The sequence below is a fragment of the Mytilus edulis genome, chromosome 14, assembly GCF_963676685.1.
Source record: "Mytilus edulis chromosome 14, xbMytEdul2.2, whole genome shotgun sequence".
Taxonomy (NCBI): domain Eukaryota; kingdom Metazoa; phylum Mollusca; class Bivalvia; order Mytilida; family Mytilidae; genus Mytilus; species Mytilus edulis.
The window spans coordinates 47,450,437-47,468,427 of record NC_092357.1 but is presented as its reverse complement, the minus strand read 5'-3'; the positions used below and the strand labels follow the sequence as shown (position 1 = coordinate 47,468,427).

Below are 17,991 nucleotides of genomic sequence, written 5' to 3'. Positions count from 1 at the left end.
ACTTCTTTCATGTATGTGTCTATATATAGGGGTCGAGTATTGCACATAAGTTATGACAGCATGTCTGCTTCCTTAAGAGTTCTGACTTAATGTTTTACACCATATTCAAGTAGCACATAATTTTATAAGTAGCAGGATCAATGCTGTTGGAGATTGTTAGATGCATACTTGAAACATTGTACTCTTGACAGCAGAATTCAAAATGTGTAATCCACCTGCATATTGTACCTCTAATTAATTTACTAATTAAACATTACAAAACAAATAAATGAAATTATAGAATATATAATCATAAATGTCTTTAATAAACCAATAACAAATACAAAGATCTAAATATATATAGGAAGATGTTGTATGAGTGCCAATGAGACAACTCTTCATCCAAATAACAATTTATAAAAGTAAACCAATATAGGTCAAGGTACGGCCTTCAATACGGAGCCTTGACTCACACCGAACAGAAGATAAAAAGGGTCCCAAAATAACTAAAACCATTCAAACGGGAAAACCAACGGTATTATCTATATAAAAACGAGAAACACGTATGAACTACATAAACGGACGACAACTACTGTTCATCAGATTCCTGAATTAGGACAGATGCAAACATTTGCAGCGGGATTAAACGTTTAAATGGTACCAAACCTTCTCCCCTTTTCTCAAACAATAGTATAACATCACAACAAAGAAAATACACTATAAAATATCAATTAGAAGGTTTAACTCAATCAAAAAACGTAAATTAACACACAATGAACGAATAAATTTGATCTGCGATACCTGATAGCAAATACATAATTAATAAAATTATAAGGGATAAATAATTAAGGTCAAAAATAAATAAACAGGTTTAAACAAAGTTAAAGTATGATACCACTGTGCAATATTTAACAATTTTTAGAAAATCATCACTTTTGAAAAAAAAACTGCGTCATATTCTACACAGGTAAATGAAAATAATTTTGTCGTTAAGTATACTTCGTCGTCTATGTGTATTAAATCTTTCGTTTGGGAATACCAAGAAATTCTTAAATATCAATATAAACTTATCTAGCACTTGGTACATATGGGGTGAATATCAACAATAAAACTATACAATTAGTGCTAGATAAAACTTCGTTTACAGGTGCAAGAACAGTATTTAAGGAGAAATAAATAATTTGAAGTTCATAGTACGAAGAAGTGAAAAATTGTAGTAATTCCAAATAATCAAAGCTGGTATACAGACAAGATCCATATTAACATTAGATAACAAAAAAACATTGAAAATAGTATAAACAGGTCAAATCAACAAGAAAGTACAATTTGAGAGTACTCGCAGTTACTGACAGCTAGTTAAAAGCCAAAACAATTAATAATAAAAAATCATGCATCAGAGACAAAAATCAACTAAAACACATCCCAGGGATGTAGTATTGTAACGTAATGAACAGTCAAAGAAGACATGACATGTGCAATGCCACAAACAAATGTATCGACAGGTTGTAGGATAGTTAGGAGTGATTTTTTTATAGATAAAAATTAACGTGTGTGTGTCTCTATACATCCCGTTTGAAAAAAAATACACTTAAGTAAAGTTTTAATTTGCTAATGACAAAATCGATATTAGTGTCAATGTAAACTATATTCAGAGATCTAATTACAATATTGATACGATAACCCTTACTTATAAGTTTGTTTAAACGGTTCGATGAGTTTTCACGGATTACATAGTGATTTTCGCGCTTTAAGTACAATATAACCGTAAAGTTAAGTACATTTATAAATTTTGTAACGATATAAAATTCAATAAAATAACTAGACGTAAAGATGAAATTATGACCATGTTCAAGGTAGACAATCAATACAATGACCTTTTGAGAATTGAACATAGTACAAAGGGATGAAACACTTGCATACAAATGACACATCAAAAGAAAAAATTAACACGAATTCGTGCTCTACCTCCAATGACGATTCCATATTAGCATTGTAACCAACAGTTGTAAACCTATAGGATAGTGACAGCGAATGAATGCTATTCCACAGTGAAATATATTTGTTTAATATTTTTTTAAACTGCTCGGGAAAGTGCACGAACTACTTAATTTTTTTCTATCTCATAATTAACGTGTTTACACATGGGTATAATGTGATTGTTAAACATTATAAACCTCCAACAGTATGAGACACAATATGACCTTGTTTGCTTGCATCAACGTACCCAAATGTGTATTTATTAAATACCTAAACATTTTGACTTTGTTTACATTAAATCCATGTTGGAAATTTTAAAATTATCACTAGTCCCAGTTTTAAAGAATTGACTAAATACCAATTTCCAGATATTGTCAGGTAAATATGCTATTAATATTACTATATTTGTAGACAAAAATACCACAGAGTAACGTGTGAAATAGAATATCTCTGTATAATTTGTTCTTATATTTAAACATCCTGTAGTAAAGACCTATTATGTGATTTGTCTACTTACAGTCGAGAACGATTCTTATTCCGTTTGGTCTCCGGAAAATGAACAATTAGCAGATTGCGGATTTTGGGATTTTGCAGGACAGAAGGAATTTTATGCAACACATCAGACCTTTCTTAGTTCAAATGCTGTTTACCTCCTTGTTGTAGATACATCGACAGATTTTTCGAAGATCCATAGCTTAGGAGGTTTCTAATCTATAGTGGTGATACACAAATCAAAGATACCATATACACTTCAAAAGAATGGTCATGATAAAGAATGTTTTATTATGACTCAAAACCGCACTTTTTAGTGTTTTGTTTTCCATCTATTTATCGGTATTGTTACACAATCTTTTAGACTCATATATTTTTTCCTGTTTGTGTAGTATTGTCAATTTTGATGATCCAACACCTATTAAGTTTACTGGTTGGTAGATATATATATATAGACAACTTTTAAGTGAAACCGTCCACCTACGAAAAAACATGAATTATTCATCTCAACAGTATTGTTAAGTGCATACATGTTATCAGATCATGGTTTCTATGAAATGTGTTAACCAAGTAATATTTTAAACTGTAGACTCAAATCCTTTGAACATTGGCTCGGTTTTTGAGATAAAAATCCATGGGAGAATCCAAGTCGTCTTTTATTTTTAATTCAATAAATATAAACAGAAAAGAACTTCATTTACTACAATACATTTTGTTTACAAGATGTCAAAAAACAAAGACCCAACAGAATTGTTGGAAAGCGAAATGTAATATTCATATATACTGAAATGACTTAACTTAAGGGAAATTTTCTTGTTAAATAGAAAGTAACGTATTTCTACTATAACCATAACGTCATGACTTTTGTGCAAATATGATTGTTCCGCTTTAATTTACTAAAGAAAAAGCCAGAAGGTAAAAGTATGAATCAATTTGATTTAGCCATTTTTAATATAAAAACAAAACAATTGGAATCACTGAGATGTAATCATTTATACATTGAGACCATATTTTTTTCATTAAAAATACTACCATCAAAACAAAAATGGCATCAATGTATTAATCATATACGTATATCATGTTTTATAAATGTCCAGGAATACCATTCTAGAAAAAGTACTAGCAGTTTACGCTTTTATTTTAGAAAATAATTGTCTCTATCACGTAGATGACATTGACTTTTGGCTTGATAATGTACATTGCTATAGGGAAGAAGTTCATAATGCATCAGGTCAATGCAGTGTAGACCTAAACCCACCTGTTGTAATCGTTGGTACAGGGATTGACAAAATTGCATTGGTATGTATTAATATAGTGGTAAGCCAACAACCTCTAGATAATATAAGCTGCCATTAAAGTGAACGCGGTATATAGTTAAAACGATGATCAGACTAAAGTCAGTAAAACTGCCAGTGAGGTTAAAATGTCATTGCCTGATATATTTATTTTTGCCTGGTCTAAAAAGAGATTACAATATAAAATTGTCACTGTTTTATTTTATTTTGTTTATAGAAAATCACATGATAATTACAAACAAAACATTTTTAGCAACAACAAGGTCCTTTTTAATATTATGCAATGTTCTATGCACTCCTTCTTACCATGTGTTCTTGTCCAAGCTTGTCGAATATTTGTACTTTTATAGGAATTATAATTAGATTTGAAAGTATTTGTAAAAAATCGAAATTAATTTTGTGCCAAATCTCAATTATAAGCAACACTATAAAATTGGTTTCACAATTTAACACTTTCATGTTCACGTATTTGAATTGTTTCATGAATCTGTTCTCCTTCCCATTATCATACAAAGGATTTAATTTCTGAATCAACAATTCCTTTGGCAGTACTATATGTGTGCGTGCCTTTCAAAAGTTTTTAAATTACGAAACAGGATAATGTCTCTTTTCCTCTAGGGAATTTGATAACTTGATAGGTTTTTGATAGCTTTATTCAAAATATTAACAACATTCATAGACTCATACATTCTGATATAATCTATTCCACCACATTATCAGCAAAATACCAACCTCCCCTTCATATGGGATTGAAACATGTTCTAACTTATTTGATATTCAAGAGGATGCAGCTGCTACCAGAATTATAGAACGCCACTAGTCTCTTTACAGAAAGTTGGCGAACAAAGGTTATGTCAAAGAACGTCTCGTCCTTTTTTCTAAATAAGTTCAGCGGAAGATACCAAGTCCTTGCTAACTTTACAAATAATATACCCCTATGGACAAGTCAAGAGATGTTCCGAAAACTGTAAATATTACCTTTTTGCACTTGGCCTAATCAATCATTTCCATATTAAAATCAGTTAAAATACATTCAACAAAAAATTTATTTCACCTCTCTTCTTTCATTTCCACCCCCTAAAAACTAAGAAATGAATGTAAAAGGCAAAGAAAAAAAATAAAGAAAAAATACACTGTAATTAAAGGGAACTATATTCGTGAACAACGAAAAGTAGGGTCATTAATTGTGGTCTTGGGCCTATTAGACCCTTTATCTTCAATATAATACCCCAAAAAATGGCACGCATTAAGCTTATTCTATATCGAACTAGCATACCATATATCAAATCAATCCGACAAGTTATATGGCAGTTCTGATAGTTTTAATAACACTACCCTCATGTTGATATTTCTAGGTATTTTCTGGCATTAAATTTTTAAAACATGTAACTACTAGGAAAAGGAAAAGTTTAATAACTTTCTTGTTAAACATGATATCTTAAAAAAGTAAACTGTATATAGTAGCTAAATGGTTACATTTCTAGATTCTGAAAGAAAATTTTTCAAAAATTCTGTTTTTCTAATTAAAATAAATTTTTATCTTATTTTTTTTTTAATTTAGTTAATATACCAAGACTGAACATGAATTAAATTCCATTAAACATATTTATAAAGAGAATTTACTTTCAAAACTTATCTTAAAAAATTGCTTATCTTATCTGTAATAAGTAAAATATAACATAAACACTCATTAGACAAATTTTACAGGTACTTGGCCTGTTTACCTGAGGTACCAATATTCACATGTAACATCAGGTCAGATTACATGTAAAGAAAATTTCAAACTAGTGTAATTTCTTTATTACTTGAAATATCAGACTGAAATAAACTTTTTAGTGAAGCTTTCCTTGCTGTTTAATTTTATCAATAAAGAATTTTTATTATTTTTAATTCTATAAAAGATTTCTGTAAGAAAAGTATTTATTTAAAAGATATATAAGATATGTGACATTTTGACATTTTGACAACAAAAGTTATTTAAAAAAATTAATAAAAAAATCCATATGCTTTTTGTTAAATTGATTACTCAAATATTGTAAAGTAACATATTTTCAAAGATTTTTATCAAACAATCTTAATCTGGACCCCTGATAATCAACTGGATATTGCTAAGAAAACACTGTTAATTCAGAGTTGCCTCTGAAGGTGGTCTCTGTAACACCACACCACAGATTGCCTCAAAGGAAAAAAATATACATCAAAGCAGATACTTGATTATAAATAACAAGATGTCCAAAGTTTATGCCATTAGTCCAAGTTGCGATATTACTGATACAGTTTAACTTTTCAAAATGTTCACTATTGGTAATACCCCATATTCCCAAGGCAGGAAAAGGTCAAAGAAAGACAACTCTCCCAGAAATCCTGCATGGTTCCAACCTGGCACAAATGTTAAAAGTGGAGGCCTGACGTCAATACAGATGCCCGATTCAGCTGGTGCAAGTACTTCCTATGTGCGGCAAACTTTACTATCTCCTGACAACAAAGAGGCGACTGGTCACATCTGTACTCTTCGACCACAAGCTAATGCTGACCTGGAAAGAGAAGAAAATAAAACATTACATTCTGGTATGAGGTGGATAGACAGTCAACTAACACTAAGCTTGTTCAACACTACTAATAATAAGCACCAAGTGGACTCACCATCCTGTCCTAAGTTTATTGCTGAATATTATGAACAGAAAAAGTGGGGAACTTGCTGGCAGTTTACCTTGAAATGCATAAATTGTGGTTTTATTGGAGACAGAATGAAGATGTACAAGGAAATAGCTAATGGCAAACCAGGACCCAACCCAGGACAACCAAATGTAGCCCTAGCATCTGCTTTTCAGGACTGCCCAATTGGAAATACAACAGTGCAGCAACTACTTGCAGGAATGGACACACCACCACCATGTAGAAGCAGTATGCAACGCACATCCAGCAGAATAGCAGCTGAAATGGTCAAGCTGAACAATTCAGACATGGCACAGAAACTGGAACTAGTAAAAGAAGAGAACAGGAGGCGAGGTGTCCCAGAAAATGAGATTAACATAACTGTGGATGCTCGATACAACAGCAACACAATAGTTAGTAAAAAGAAGCCTGGTCAGAATGCGACTCAAGTTTTTGCACTGGGAATAGAAACAATAACAGATAGAAAGTTTATTGTAGCTGCTGTTGTACAGAATAAGATGTGTTGGAAAGGGGCTTGGCTTAGAGGGAAAGGCTTTCCAAAACAATGGCCTGATCATGAAGAATGTACAGCAAATTTATATGGAGCTGCTGCCCTGTCAGAGTACGAGCTGGGAAAAAAGATTGGAGACCAGATAGGACTCCAGAAATGTCTGGTACGGTATGTGACCACAGATGGAAATGGACGTTCAGCAAAAGGTATTGAAGACGCCCTTACAGCTGTGGAACCAATGTGGAAAGTAGAAAGACTGGCAGACCATGTACATTTGGGACAGTCTCAATTCAATGCCTCTTTGCGAGCTCAATACAGCCCGGGAATGTTCCATGGTAAAACCAAAGAGGAAAATAAACAACTTAGGACGGTGTTTAGCAAAGATCTAAAGTGCAGATGCTCCATGATATTAAAGACACTGATGAAGAAATATGACAAAAATATTAATGAAATAAGCAATGACTTACCAAAAGTGCTTGATGCTACCCTCCGCTGCTATGATGGTGATTGCACCCAGTGTCCTGAATATTCCATTGTCTGCAAAGGTGATGATGCACTTAACTGGTGGAGTCGTTCACATTATTTGTCAACATACCAGATCACTGCCCTGCAAATGGATAAAACAGACACATTTTTACTTCAAGAAATCCTGAAAATGAAATTAACTACAGCAGCTATTGAAAGCATGAAACTTTATGACAATACCAACAAAAATGAAGGAGTTCATAGAGCACTGAGTGTTAATTTGCCCAAAAATGTAATTTACTCCAAAAATATGGAAGGACGACTTGCTTCAGGAGTACATAGAAACAACAACATGCCGGGAACCTCGACACAACTTAAATGTACAAATCTAGGAGTAGAACTTTCAGAACGAAGTAAACGTCACCTCAAGAAAATGGACACTGACTTTAAATACAACCAAGATTACATACTAAGACCAGCAGTTCAAAAAAGGAAATTACAGCAGAATGCAGAAAAGCTTGCAGAGCACAAGACATGGAGAGAAATGAACAAAAAGCATGACTATTACTGCAAAGGTCAACTAGATACACAGCCTGCCTTACAGTTCCAGGACCATGACAGCTACTGCAAACCAAAGCTTCCAAGATCTGCTGCAGATTGAGATGCCAGATCCACCAGCAAAGAAAATTCACAAAAGGTCCTTTTTAGGACCACACAATTATTAAAAAAAAGAATCTGAAGTTGTTGTACATTAGCTTTCAAATTTTCTTTTCTTTTTTCCTCCCATTATAAAAATAAATTTTTGCCTGCCCCACCCATAAAAAAATAAATAAGTAAAATGAAAATAAAGAAGTTCCCTATAATTATTTTACCCAACTTATTGTTGTCCATTTTCAACTCCACCCTGCAGGGAGGGAGGAGATCTGGGTGTCCCAAGCATGAACTGGTTGAAACGCATGACTGTCGGCTGTTGTTGAAACGATGAGGTTCCAACGACAGATGTTCGACAGTAATGCATTTCGAGTTGTGGCACAGGTGCGAAACATCATCAGTTTTATCAATTAAAATATTCTGATGATGCACCATTTAGGCAAGTCTGTGCACATGCATTTGTCTCCACCCTCTGGCATCTGGAAATTTACAATTAATAACTCCATATTTGCCATTAGGTGTACATAAACCTGTCCAAATATGACACTGCCCATTATAGCCAGGTGCAGAGCTATCTATTAATTTTTGATTATATTTGTGATAAAATGCATCCATTTTGAGAATTTGATGTTTTGTAAGACAATAGAGTAGTAATATATGTTAAAATATCAAAAGGGGCCAACATTATTGACAGAAAGGGCTGAAACTGGGGTCAAAGGGCTTTCAGTCTCAGAACATCAAAATGACCAAAAATGGCCAAAAATGCCTAAAATTGCATATTTTGACAGGTTTAAAGATTTATACTGATTAAAACTACAATAAACCATTACTATTTATCATTTGAAGTAACTTTCTGCCAAAAAAGTTGGTCCTTTCTTCATTTTCAAGATTTTGGGTATCAGCCTCTTAGGCCACAGACCACAATTAATTCCTCTATTAGTTCTTTATAACTTTTTGTCTTATTAAAAAAATTGCACCGAATCTTTTTGTCAAATTTTTTGTGTGTGTAATGTATAGTACTAGTCCAAAAATATATCCAAAATTCAGAAAGATTGCTTTCACACAACTTACAAATTTAGCCAATACACATCCATACCCCTATGGACAAGTCAAGAGATGTTCCGAAAACTGTAAATATTACCTTTTTGCACTTGGCCTAATCACTCTTTCCATATTAAAATCAGTTAAAATACATTCAACAAAAAATTATTTCACCTCTCTTCTTTCATTTCCACCCCCTAAAAACTAAGAAATGAATGTAAAGGGCAAAGAAAAAAAATAAAGAAAAAATACACTGTAATTAAAGGGAACTATATTCGTGAACAACGAAAAGTAGGGTCATTAATTGTGGTCTTGGGCCTAATATGCGACGGTCTTGAACGTGTTGTTGTGTTCTTTTGATTGTCTTTGTTAAATATCAATAGTCTCTGCTTGGTCAATTGGTTTTTAAAGTGAATAAGATTATAATACGATGTTGACTGTTGAACGAAGACATTTTTACATATTATGTCTGTTTGTCTTGTTCAATTTTATGGAATTGAATGCAACCGGCATACGAGTGAGAGGCTAAAAACCCAGGTTAAATTAACTATTTTCTACATAAGAAAATTCCTGTACCAAGTCACGAATATGACTGTTGTTATCCATTCCATTGATGTGTTTGAGCTTTTGATTTGCCAATTGATCAGGGACTTTCCGATATGAATTTTCCTAGTAGTATTATTTTATTTTACTTTTTCATGCAATTCAAGTATTTTTCACAATGTAACACTGACAAATCACGAAGTCAAACTATCAAAATTGTTTAACAATTAATACTTAAATTGTTACTACATATTGTGATTGATCTTTTATTTGGATACATCCTATAGCGGCTTAATTTTTTTTAGAATCAAAGAGAAGACAAGCAGCAGAAATTTCAAGATCATTTGCGCAAAACTCTTTTTGGTCTTGAGAAACGCAGACACCTCCAGAAAACCCTTTTTTTGTCAACTAAATTTCCATCAGATAATAGAGAGGAATTTAAAAAGCTGCGAGAAGAAATTTTTATTAACGCTAAGTCCCTAAAAAATTGGGGTGAAAATCTTCCATCGCGATGGATAGTTCTTGAAAAAGTAATTTACAGTAAAATATCCGAAGCCAACTATATTATGTCGTATGCTGAAGCTAGAGTATTAGCAGTGACTTGTTCATTTCCATATCGAAAACAGACTACGTCTGAACTCGACTCTTTTCTTAAGTATGAACACGAAATTGGTAATATCATATTTTTTGACGACGTGAAAGACTTTATTGTATTAGATCCTAAATGGCTCGCTGACGTATTTAAATGTTTTGTTTCCCATCAATATGGAAATGAACTTATAAACATGAAAGAATGGTCAGAACTTGAGAATACAGGCATATTGTCAAATATCTTAATCGTGAAATTACTAGAAAAAGTTCCGCGTTTAAGTTTAACTAAACATAAACAATTTGTTTTACAAATTATGGAAAAATTTGACATTATCGTCAAACCAATAAATGATGAGGCCTCCGGAATCTTTTATATGCCCTGCATGATGAAAAATGCGACACTCAATGACATTTTAAAAGATATTGATGCCGAAAACTGCAAAAAGAAAACATCGTGGTTTATGCTGGAGTTTGATTTTTTACCTCCATCTTATTTTAATCATATAATAGTTAGCTTTGTCAAAGAGATAAGTCTATTTACCAAAAAAAATAACCAACTTTGTATTTATCGCAATATAGGACTTTTCGATATAGATGACTCACGAACTCGTGTTCTCATTATTTGCCTCTCAGAAAATGCTATTGCTATGCAAGTCTTGCAGTGGAATTCTGAACGTCATTGTTACTCTGACATTAAGAGCAAACTACTTGATCTTGTCCGTACAATTACACTACGATACCATATGAATGTTACTTTTTCAAAGAAATTCAAATGTTCTGGTGGAAATTGCTTTAAGACCAAGGGGAGAGTTGACGTCGTTACTGTAATGGCAGATAGTGAATACCACTGTACAGAGCATAAGGATATGCACCTAAGCAAAGATATTTTCAACAGTTGGTTGACGGTATGTTAACAAAAAATCGAATACTATATAGCACCCCAATAACCAACATTAGTATAATCCTATATCCTTCTTAAATAGAACAACTTAAGAGATTTTTTTTTTGGTTCCATACTCGACCAAGTCAATCGAACACTTGACTACCTTGTGTTTGCTACAGCATTGGTTATGAATATTGCGTCTCGAATCCTGTCTGCAATTAAGTCATGTCTTAATCTTAGCGAAATGGCATGCTGAAAATACTCATATTATTTGCATAATTCGCAAACGAATGTATCATATCTTTCAACATATCAGGTACTTTATAATTCATTTTTATAAAGTTGGCAAACTAAAAGATTTTAAAAAGTAACGTAAACGCTTTTTGCTAGAAGTTTACAAAGTAAACTTATAAAATGGTAGGAGCAGCAGTTATCATCATTTGAATAGACCTAATATATAACTGGTTTCTCTATTATTATCATATGTTTGTAAAATATATTTTTGTTTATTCTTGTGATTGTACTCGTAAACAGACGTTTATGTCATGACTCAGACGACCCAAAGTCGTACCAAATTATAAGCCTGGTATCTTTGAGACAAGGATCCCTAAATGTTCTCGCCATTAATAAACTGTTTCTTCTCTACTCTTTTTTTTTACTTTCTTAAATACAATGTAGTATAACATCACTATTTAAAGTAATAGAAGTGTCTTTCACCATCTTACATTGTAAATAACAGGGAACCCAAGGTCCAGATTTTCAATCAAATTAGCAAAATTTGATTCAGGAATGCAGATATCTAATGTGAATTTTCATTTAAAAGAACAAATTCGTAAGATTTGAACTTATAAGTATTGATATTTTTAAAGCTTAGATTATTTTTGCTTGATTTTTTTTTAAATGTTGAAAAATTGTTATTCTAAGGGGAGGAAACTCTGAAATGGTACATTTTCTGAAGGAATCTATATGAAACTTTGCTAACTTAAATTTTAGCCTGAAAAAAACGTATGGTCATCCTAAATTTACTTTTGAAATTCTCAAAGCATTTTCTAAAAGCTATCTTCTGGTATTTTATTTTCCAATTCTACCATTTAGTTTACTTTATTTCCTGTATAATCCATACAAAATGTATCATTTTGTCACAACCTTCTCAGTGACCTATCATTTTTATATATTTTTGAACATATCACATTATATACAACGTGTTTTTTTTCATTTCTAATGTATACTCCCATCCCAACTTTAGTCAACGTATCTTGAACGACATTTCAAAAGCAATATCTATAACAATAACGGGAAGCCTAATACAAAATATGATGGTAAAATACTAAACCCCTAACGGGAGGGATTGTGCTTGATATTCATATAATGAAGACATACTCTTTCAATTAGTGTAATTGATGTCTGGAGCTGGCATGTTAGTAGCTGCTAGTAGTCCTTTGCTAATTTATATAGTATTGTCATTTTGCTTAGTTTCTTTTTTACCTATTCTGACATTTGTTCTTAGAAAAAGAGAACGATAACACAGTCGTGAAAAAAAAGATTGATTTCTACCCTTTCTATCTGTTGTGTTTAAAACAATTTTCATGAGAAAATAATGAGCATGACTTACAACTATTTATTGGATAGACGACTACATGTATCAAACCAAAAAAAATAAAAACTGTATCATCACCTGTTTACGTGTATCTATATATTAACGATGTTTTACTTATATATATATATATATATATTTCTAACGACAAAACATTTTCATATCACTAATTTATATTCTAAAAAAAATATGTTTCGAAGTATCCATTGGAAAATGAATTCATAACAAGCGATATGGAATGTTAATTTGCACTCGATAATGACTGCGTATTTAACATGTTTATAGATCGGTCACAATTCTAACACAAAAGTTACGAAATGGGAATCTCACGGTCATCCGATGTAAACAAAAAAATATATCGCATATATGTTTTTGATTAAGAAATATTATTGTAACAGAAAAGAAAAGTTGGATGATTTGTTTATAAATTTTTAAACTTCTTTTTTAATGTCCAGTTCCTTTTTTGTGTTTATAGTAATATGGATTTCCATCTTACTATAATGAAAGTTTTGGGTTTCCTTCCCTCCACATTTCGCTAAATAAGTTTCGCTTTAAACTCATCTTACTTCTCCTAAATTTTAAAAGTTATTTGTGAGTAATTGAAATAATATTGACATCATTATTATTTCACAGGAAGAAGAGATTAGAGAAGAAAGAGGTTAAGTATGATATTTAGAACTAGTTTGTGAATTTTAGTCTTAAACGTTCATTTGATCTTACATGTCTTAACATCATCTGAAAAGCCTGAAATTAAAAACGTTATGTTTAAGTTATTTTTCAGATATATTATTGATGTAAAACCATTTATATTCACACATTGTACTCACAGTCAATCCGGTACTGTTATATACCCTTTCAGACTGACTGCAAGCGACTTGACTGAAGATGAATGAATTCACTGCGTTCAATTACTTTGAGAATTGCCTGAAAACTTGACATGTCTCGACATTCAAAATGTATTTACCTGTGAATGTGATTAAAATTGTTTCTAACTGGTTTATTTGTTGTATGTTCTCTTTTGTTTAAGGTTATTATAGTCATACGTTTCATTTCTCTTTTCAATATCTTACTTATTATGTTTTTACATTTGATATAAAAAGACAGTTATAGATATTCTGTTTTCTATATTATAATAGTCTGTCTCAATTACAGAACCAAATTCGCCATTTTATCCTTAAAAAATGATCAAGTGTGGCTGTCTGATAGGATATAATCAATAAAATATACCAAATAAATACTTGAAACTAATTAAATTCAATATCTTCTTACTTCATTTTATAAAGAAAATGGTTAAATATAAAAATGGGAGTTGAAATGAACACTGCGTCTAATTATAGAATAATTAGAGGCCAATTACGTATAAAAAACAATCGTAGATCTTTAAGAAAATCAAAAATGTATAGTGTTTCAATTTTAAAACAATTAAACAGTTTAATCAATTTTGTTGTTTGATTTTTTTTTATGCGACGTTTGATATATTACAAGAGCGGCACATAGTTACAAATTTATGGAATGACGATTGACACAAAGTAGAATAACGAACAATCTATATCAAATGGAAAGTTTTCTTAAACGCTGGAAATTTTTTTTAACATTGATTGTCTCTGCAGCGTCTGTTATCTTCGTATATCCTAATGTACTTCAATGTCAGATTAGGCTTATTCAGTTCAAATATTCTATTTTTTCGTATTGTTGCAGAAAAAAGGCAAGAGAAAGTAATTAATATTCTTACTATTCTGACCTTTTGAGAACACATTATATACTATATATATGATATATTACATTATTATTTTATAGCTTCATTATTCATTGTTATTTTCTTTTAAATATCTTAATTTATCCAAATTATTGATTATCCTGTTATTCATATGACATGACAATTTACATTTCATATAAACATACAAAATAAGAACTGCAATTGTGGGTCTGTTTTAATATACTTCCATACAATCGAAGTTTTAAGTACAATGGCAAATTTTGATGTGCCTCTTGTGTAATTTTAGATAAATTTGTACTCCAATATCAGATTGTTCTAATTCAGTTTTATCTATAAATTGTTTGCATCGAACGTTTTAGTTTTTGAAAGATTTGTTAGTAAATATATTTGCATTCTTTTGCAGAAAATAGAGAATGGATGAGGTAAGCAATAGTTTGGCTTCTTTTGAAATTTGAGATCATATTACGTATAGAGCATTTATAACCAATTCTAATCTGTCATTCAAATTATCTAAACTGTTATAACGAACAGCTCTAGAAAAACAACTGTCCAAATCAGGTATAGGATATAGTTATCAAAATTGATCTACCTCAAACTTCAAAGATCACGCCCAGGATAGAACAAATGATATTAATTAAGGCTGCCTTCTGGTCATATTTTAGAAAAATTCTAATTGACGAGAGGGTGCGGGAAGTTAACGAGATGATATAGGCCGACGACCATTTTGTTGGTGCTACTTGTTCTTAAAATTGCACTTTGTTCATTGTACTTTTACTTCTCATAACGTGTAATGCATATATTCAAGACACCGGCTTACCTCGGCTCTCTGACTATGTGTGTAATTGAGTTAAAATAAGAATATTTTTTGCTAAATCACAAATAGATATTTAACTATTTTAGAGTGTAAATAAATGCGTAATTTACAGACGATAACAGTTATTTCTACACTTAAGGAATTCAAATTGATCGTTTCAGGGAATACAGATTTTGAAACCCCATAGAAATGGAATTATGATAAAACAAAACTAAAACCAAAATACTGAACTCCGCAGCAATTATTTCGTTCACTGGGAAGAATGCTGTGGACTGTTGCTTTTCGGTTTGCTTTTTTTCTAATGATTTATACTGTTATGTCTGCGATGTTGTATTTCAATGACCTTTTAATGAGCATAGAAGTTGGAATTCCAAAAAAAAAACATGAACATTTCTACTGACGCTAATTCTTTTTCATTTTATTCTAAAAAGCTGAATGCAGGAATGGAATCGCTGCACTTTTGAAATACACAGTAAACGATTGATAACTTACATTGGATACAGTTGATATTCACAAAAAAATATATGTCAGCATAGATATACAGAAAACATTTCAACCTTTTATAAACAAAGAAAAATTAACTTTATATGGTCATTTATTTGTTGCAATTAACATGTTATGGAATGTATATACAAGTATAGTTTGTATATGTAAACTATTGAATATATGCTACAGTGTTTATACAAAGTGTATCAATTTAAGATTGAAATTTATTTTGTGGTGTTGATTACTAGTGTTTTAATGTATTTGTATATGTCACAGTACTAGTTTGTGTTTGTATATACATTTACTGCCTAGATTGTAAATACAAGTATTAATCTAAGGTGTATACCGTGAACTATATCTACTCTTTTTTAATGCATTTTGTTAAGTCTTTGTTCTGTTTTTGTAGTGATTGCTACAATATATGTTTATTTAGGTGTCAGACCACCAATTCAAAATCTCTTTTTATTTAACCAAATTTTCAATTTTTACAACTTTCTTAATAAACTTCAACTTCATAGAAACCAGGTATACCTCATTGTATCCTGAATTGTACATGTGATACCGTTCTACATTGCAATTTCAATCCATATGTAAAGTTATTCGGAAACCAAGTACTACTAAAATAACCCCCTGGTGTTCATGAAATCTTAAATTGGTATGCAATGGAGTACATTAATCCTCAATTTTTACTGCAAACTCATAGACAAGTAAATATTAATTGAAAGTGGTGTTAATATTTCTCTTTATGAAAGGTTTTATTTCTGCAAATTTGGTGGTTAGTTGAAGTAAACCATCACATCAGAGGAAGGCTACTTTCAACATGCGTTCGAAACTTGATTGATCGAATTAGTGGAAGGACACCTTTACTGACCCGAATTATAAATATTAATCTTAGATGTATCTATTGGTGTTGATTCACAGCATTTTGATGTTTCTTATGTCAGTTCTGCGGAGAGATTGCAACAATATATGTATACATGTACTAACCGAAGTTGTAAATACAAGTATGAATCTCAGATGTATGCCGTGAAGTATATATGTTATAGTGGTGACTCACGACATTTTTATTTTATTTTTATATGTCTTAGTTATGTGCTTGTAACGATTACACCAATGTATATACATTTACAGACCCGAATTGTAAAAACTTATAGAATAACCAAACGAAGAATAAAGATAGAGACAAAAATTCAACGAGTGACCAAACCACACATTAATTCACGAATGCGCGTAGCGCTTTACTTAGTTATCAGAGTTGTTCAGTAAGGAGTTATTTTTTTTCCGTTATTTTAATTATTAGAGTAGCTATTCTTTTTATTACATTGACAAATGTCTATTTTATGAAATTAAAGTAGAAAATTTAAGGACCTATATCTTTTTCTACGCATTCACAATTTGTTTTGGTCCGACGTAATCGACGTCTTGGAAGCGCCTATTGTTGTATGACTGCAAATGAGTGAAATAACCACGTTGATTTCACATGTGAAATTATCGGTTTTTATTGCACATTGAAATCAATGTAGTGCATTGCAAACAATGTATTTGAAGATTTTAACCGTGAAATGTATATATTGGTTTTCACAGCGTTTTAAAGTATTTTTATATGTTTTCTTTATATTTTCTTTTTTGTAAACTGCAACAATATATATATATACACTTAATGACCTGAATTGTAAATAAGTATTAATACTAGATATTAACCGAGAGGTCTATTCAATAGTGTTACTCACTATGTACATGTAGGTAATGAATTTGTAAATACCTTGTATATACCTTTGTTCTGTTTGTTGGAATTGCAAATATGTTTGTACAAAAACTCACCCTAAATAAAAATAAAAATAAGCAATTGTACCATAGAAGTTGAAGGAAGGTTGCGCTACAATGTTTGTAAAATCGTTATGGCAAGTCAATCAAACGTTTTATAGCAAATATAGAACTGCAGAGGCCTTATTATAGTTATAGTGTTTGTTTTAGTGATTGGATAGGTTTCCGATCAAAACAAATGATAGACTTATCCAGTTTTATCAGCTTCTAAAGCCGCCACAATTTCAAAAAAGCTTGCTAGAAATCTAACAAACTTGTATCGATAATTCTATTTCTGGACAAAGATTGTGCACTTGCTTTTTGTCATACTCTTGACTATACTGAAAATGGAACATTTCCATCCAAACAAATTTGGAAATCTTATCGCAGTTGATAGTATACAGTTAAACAATTGGTTAAACCGTGTTATTTCTGATGACAGTTTCACACGTTTCAGGAATATTCATAAGTCAGTGACAATTAAGGAATTTTGG

General features: G+C 31.3%; 2 protein-coding genes across 2 annotated transcripts in view; one reads left to right on the top strand and one right to left on the bottom strand.

Moving 5' to 3' along the window:
• The window catches only part of LOC139503279 (uncharacterized), an 87,017-nt gene extending 84,351 nt beyond the window's left edge, over nt 1-2,666 (top strand). The window contains exon 8 of the mRNA XM_071293041.1: nt 2,476-2,666. Coding sequence (XP_071149142.1) covers nt 2,476-2,666 — 191 coding nt within the window. The remainder of the gene's footprint in view (nt 1-2,475) is intronic.
• LOC139502487 (dnaJ homolog subfamily C member 10-like) overlaps nt 1-17,991 on the bottom strand; it is a 380,520-nt gene that overhangs the window by 306,720 nt on the left and 55,809 nt on the right. The window lies entirely within an intron of this gene.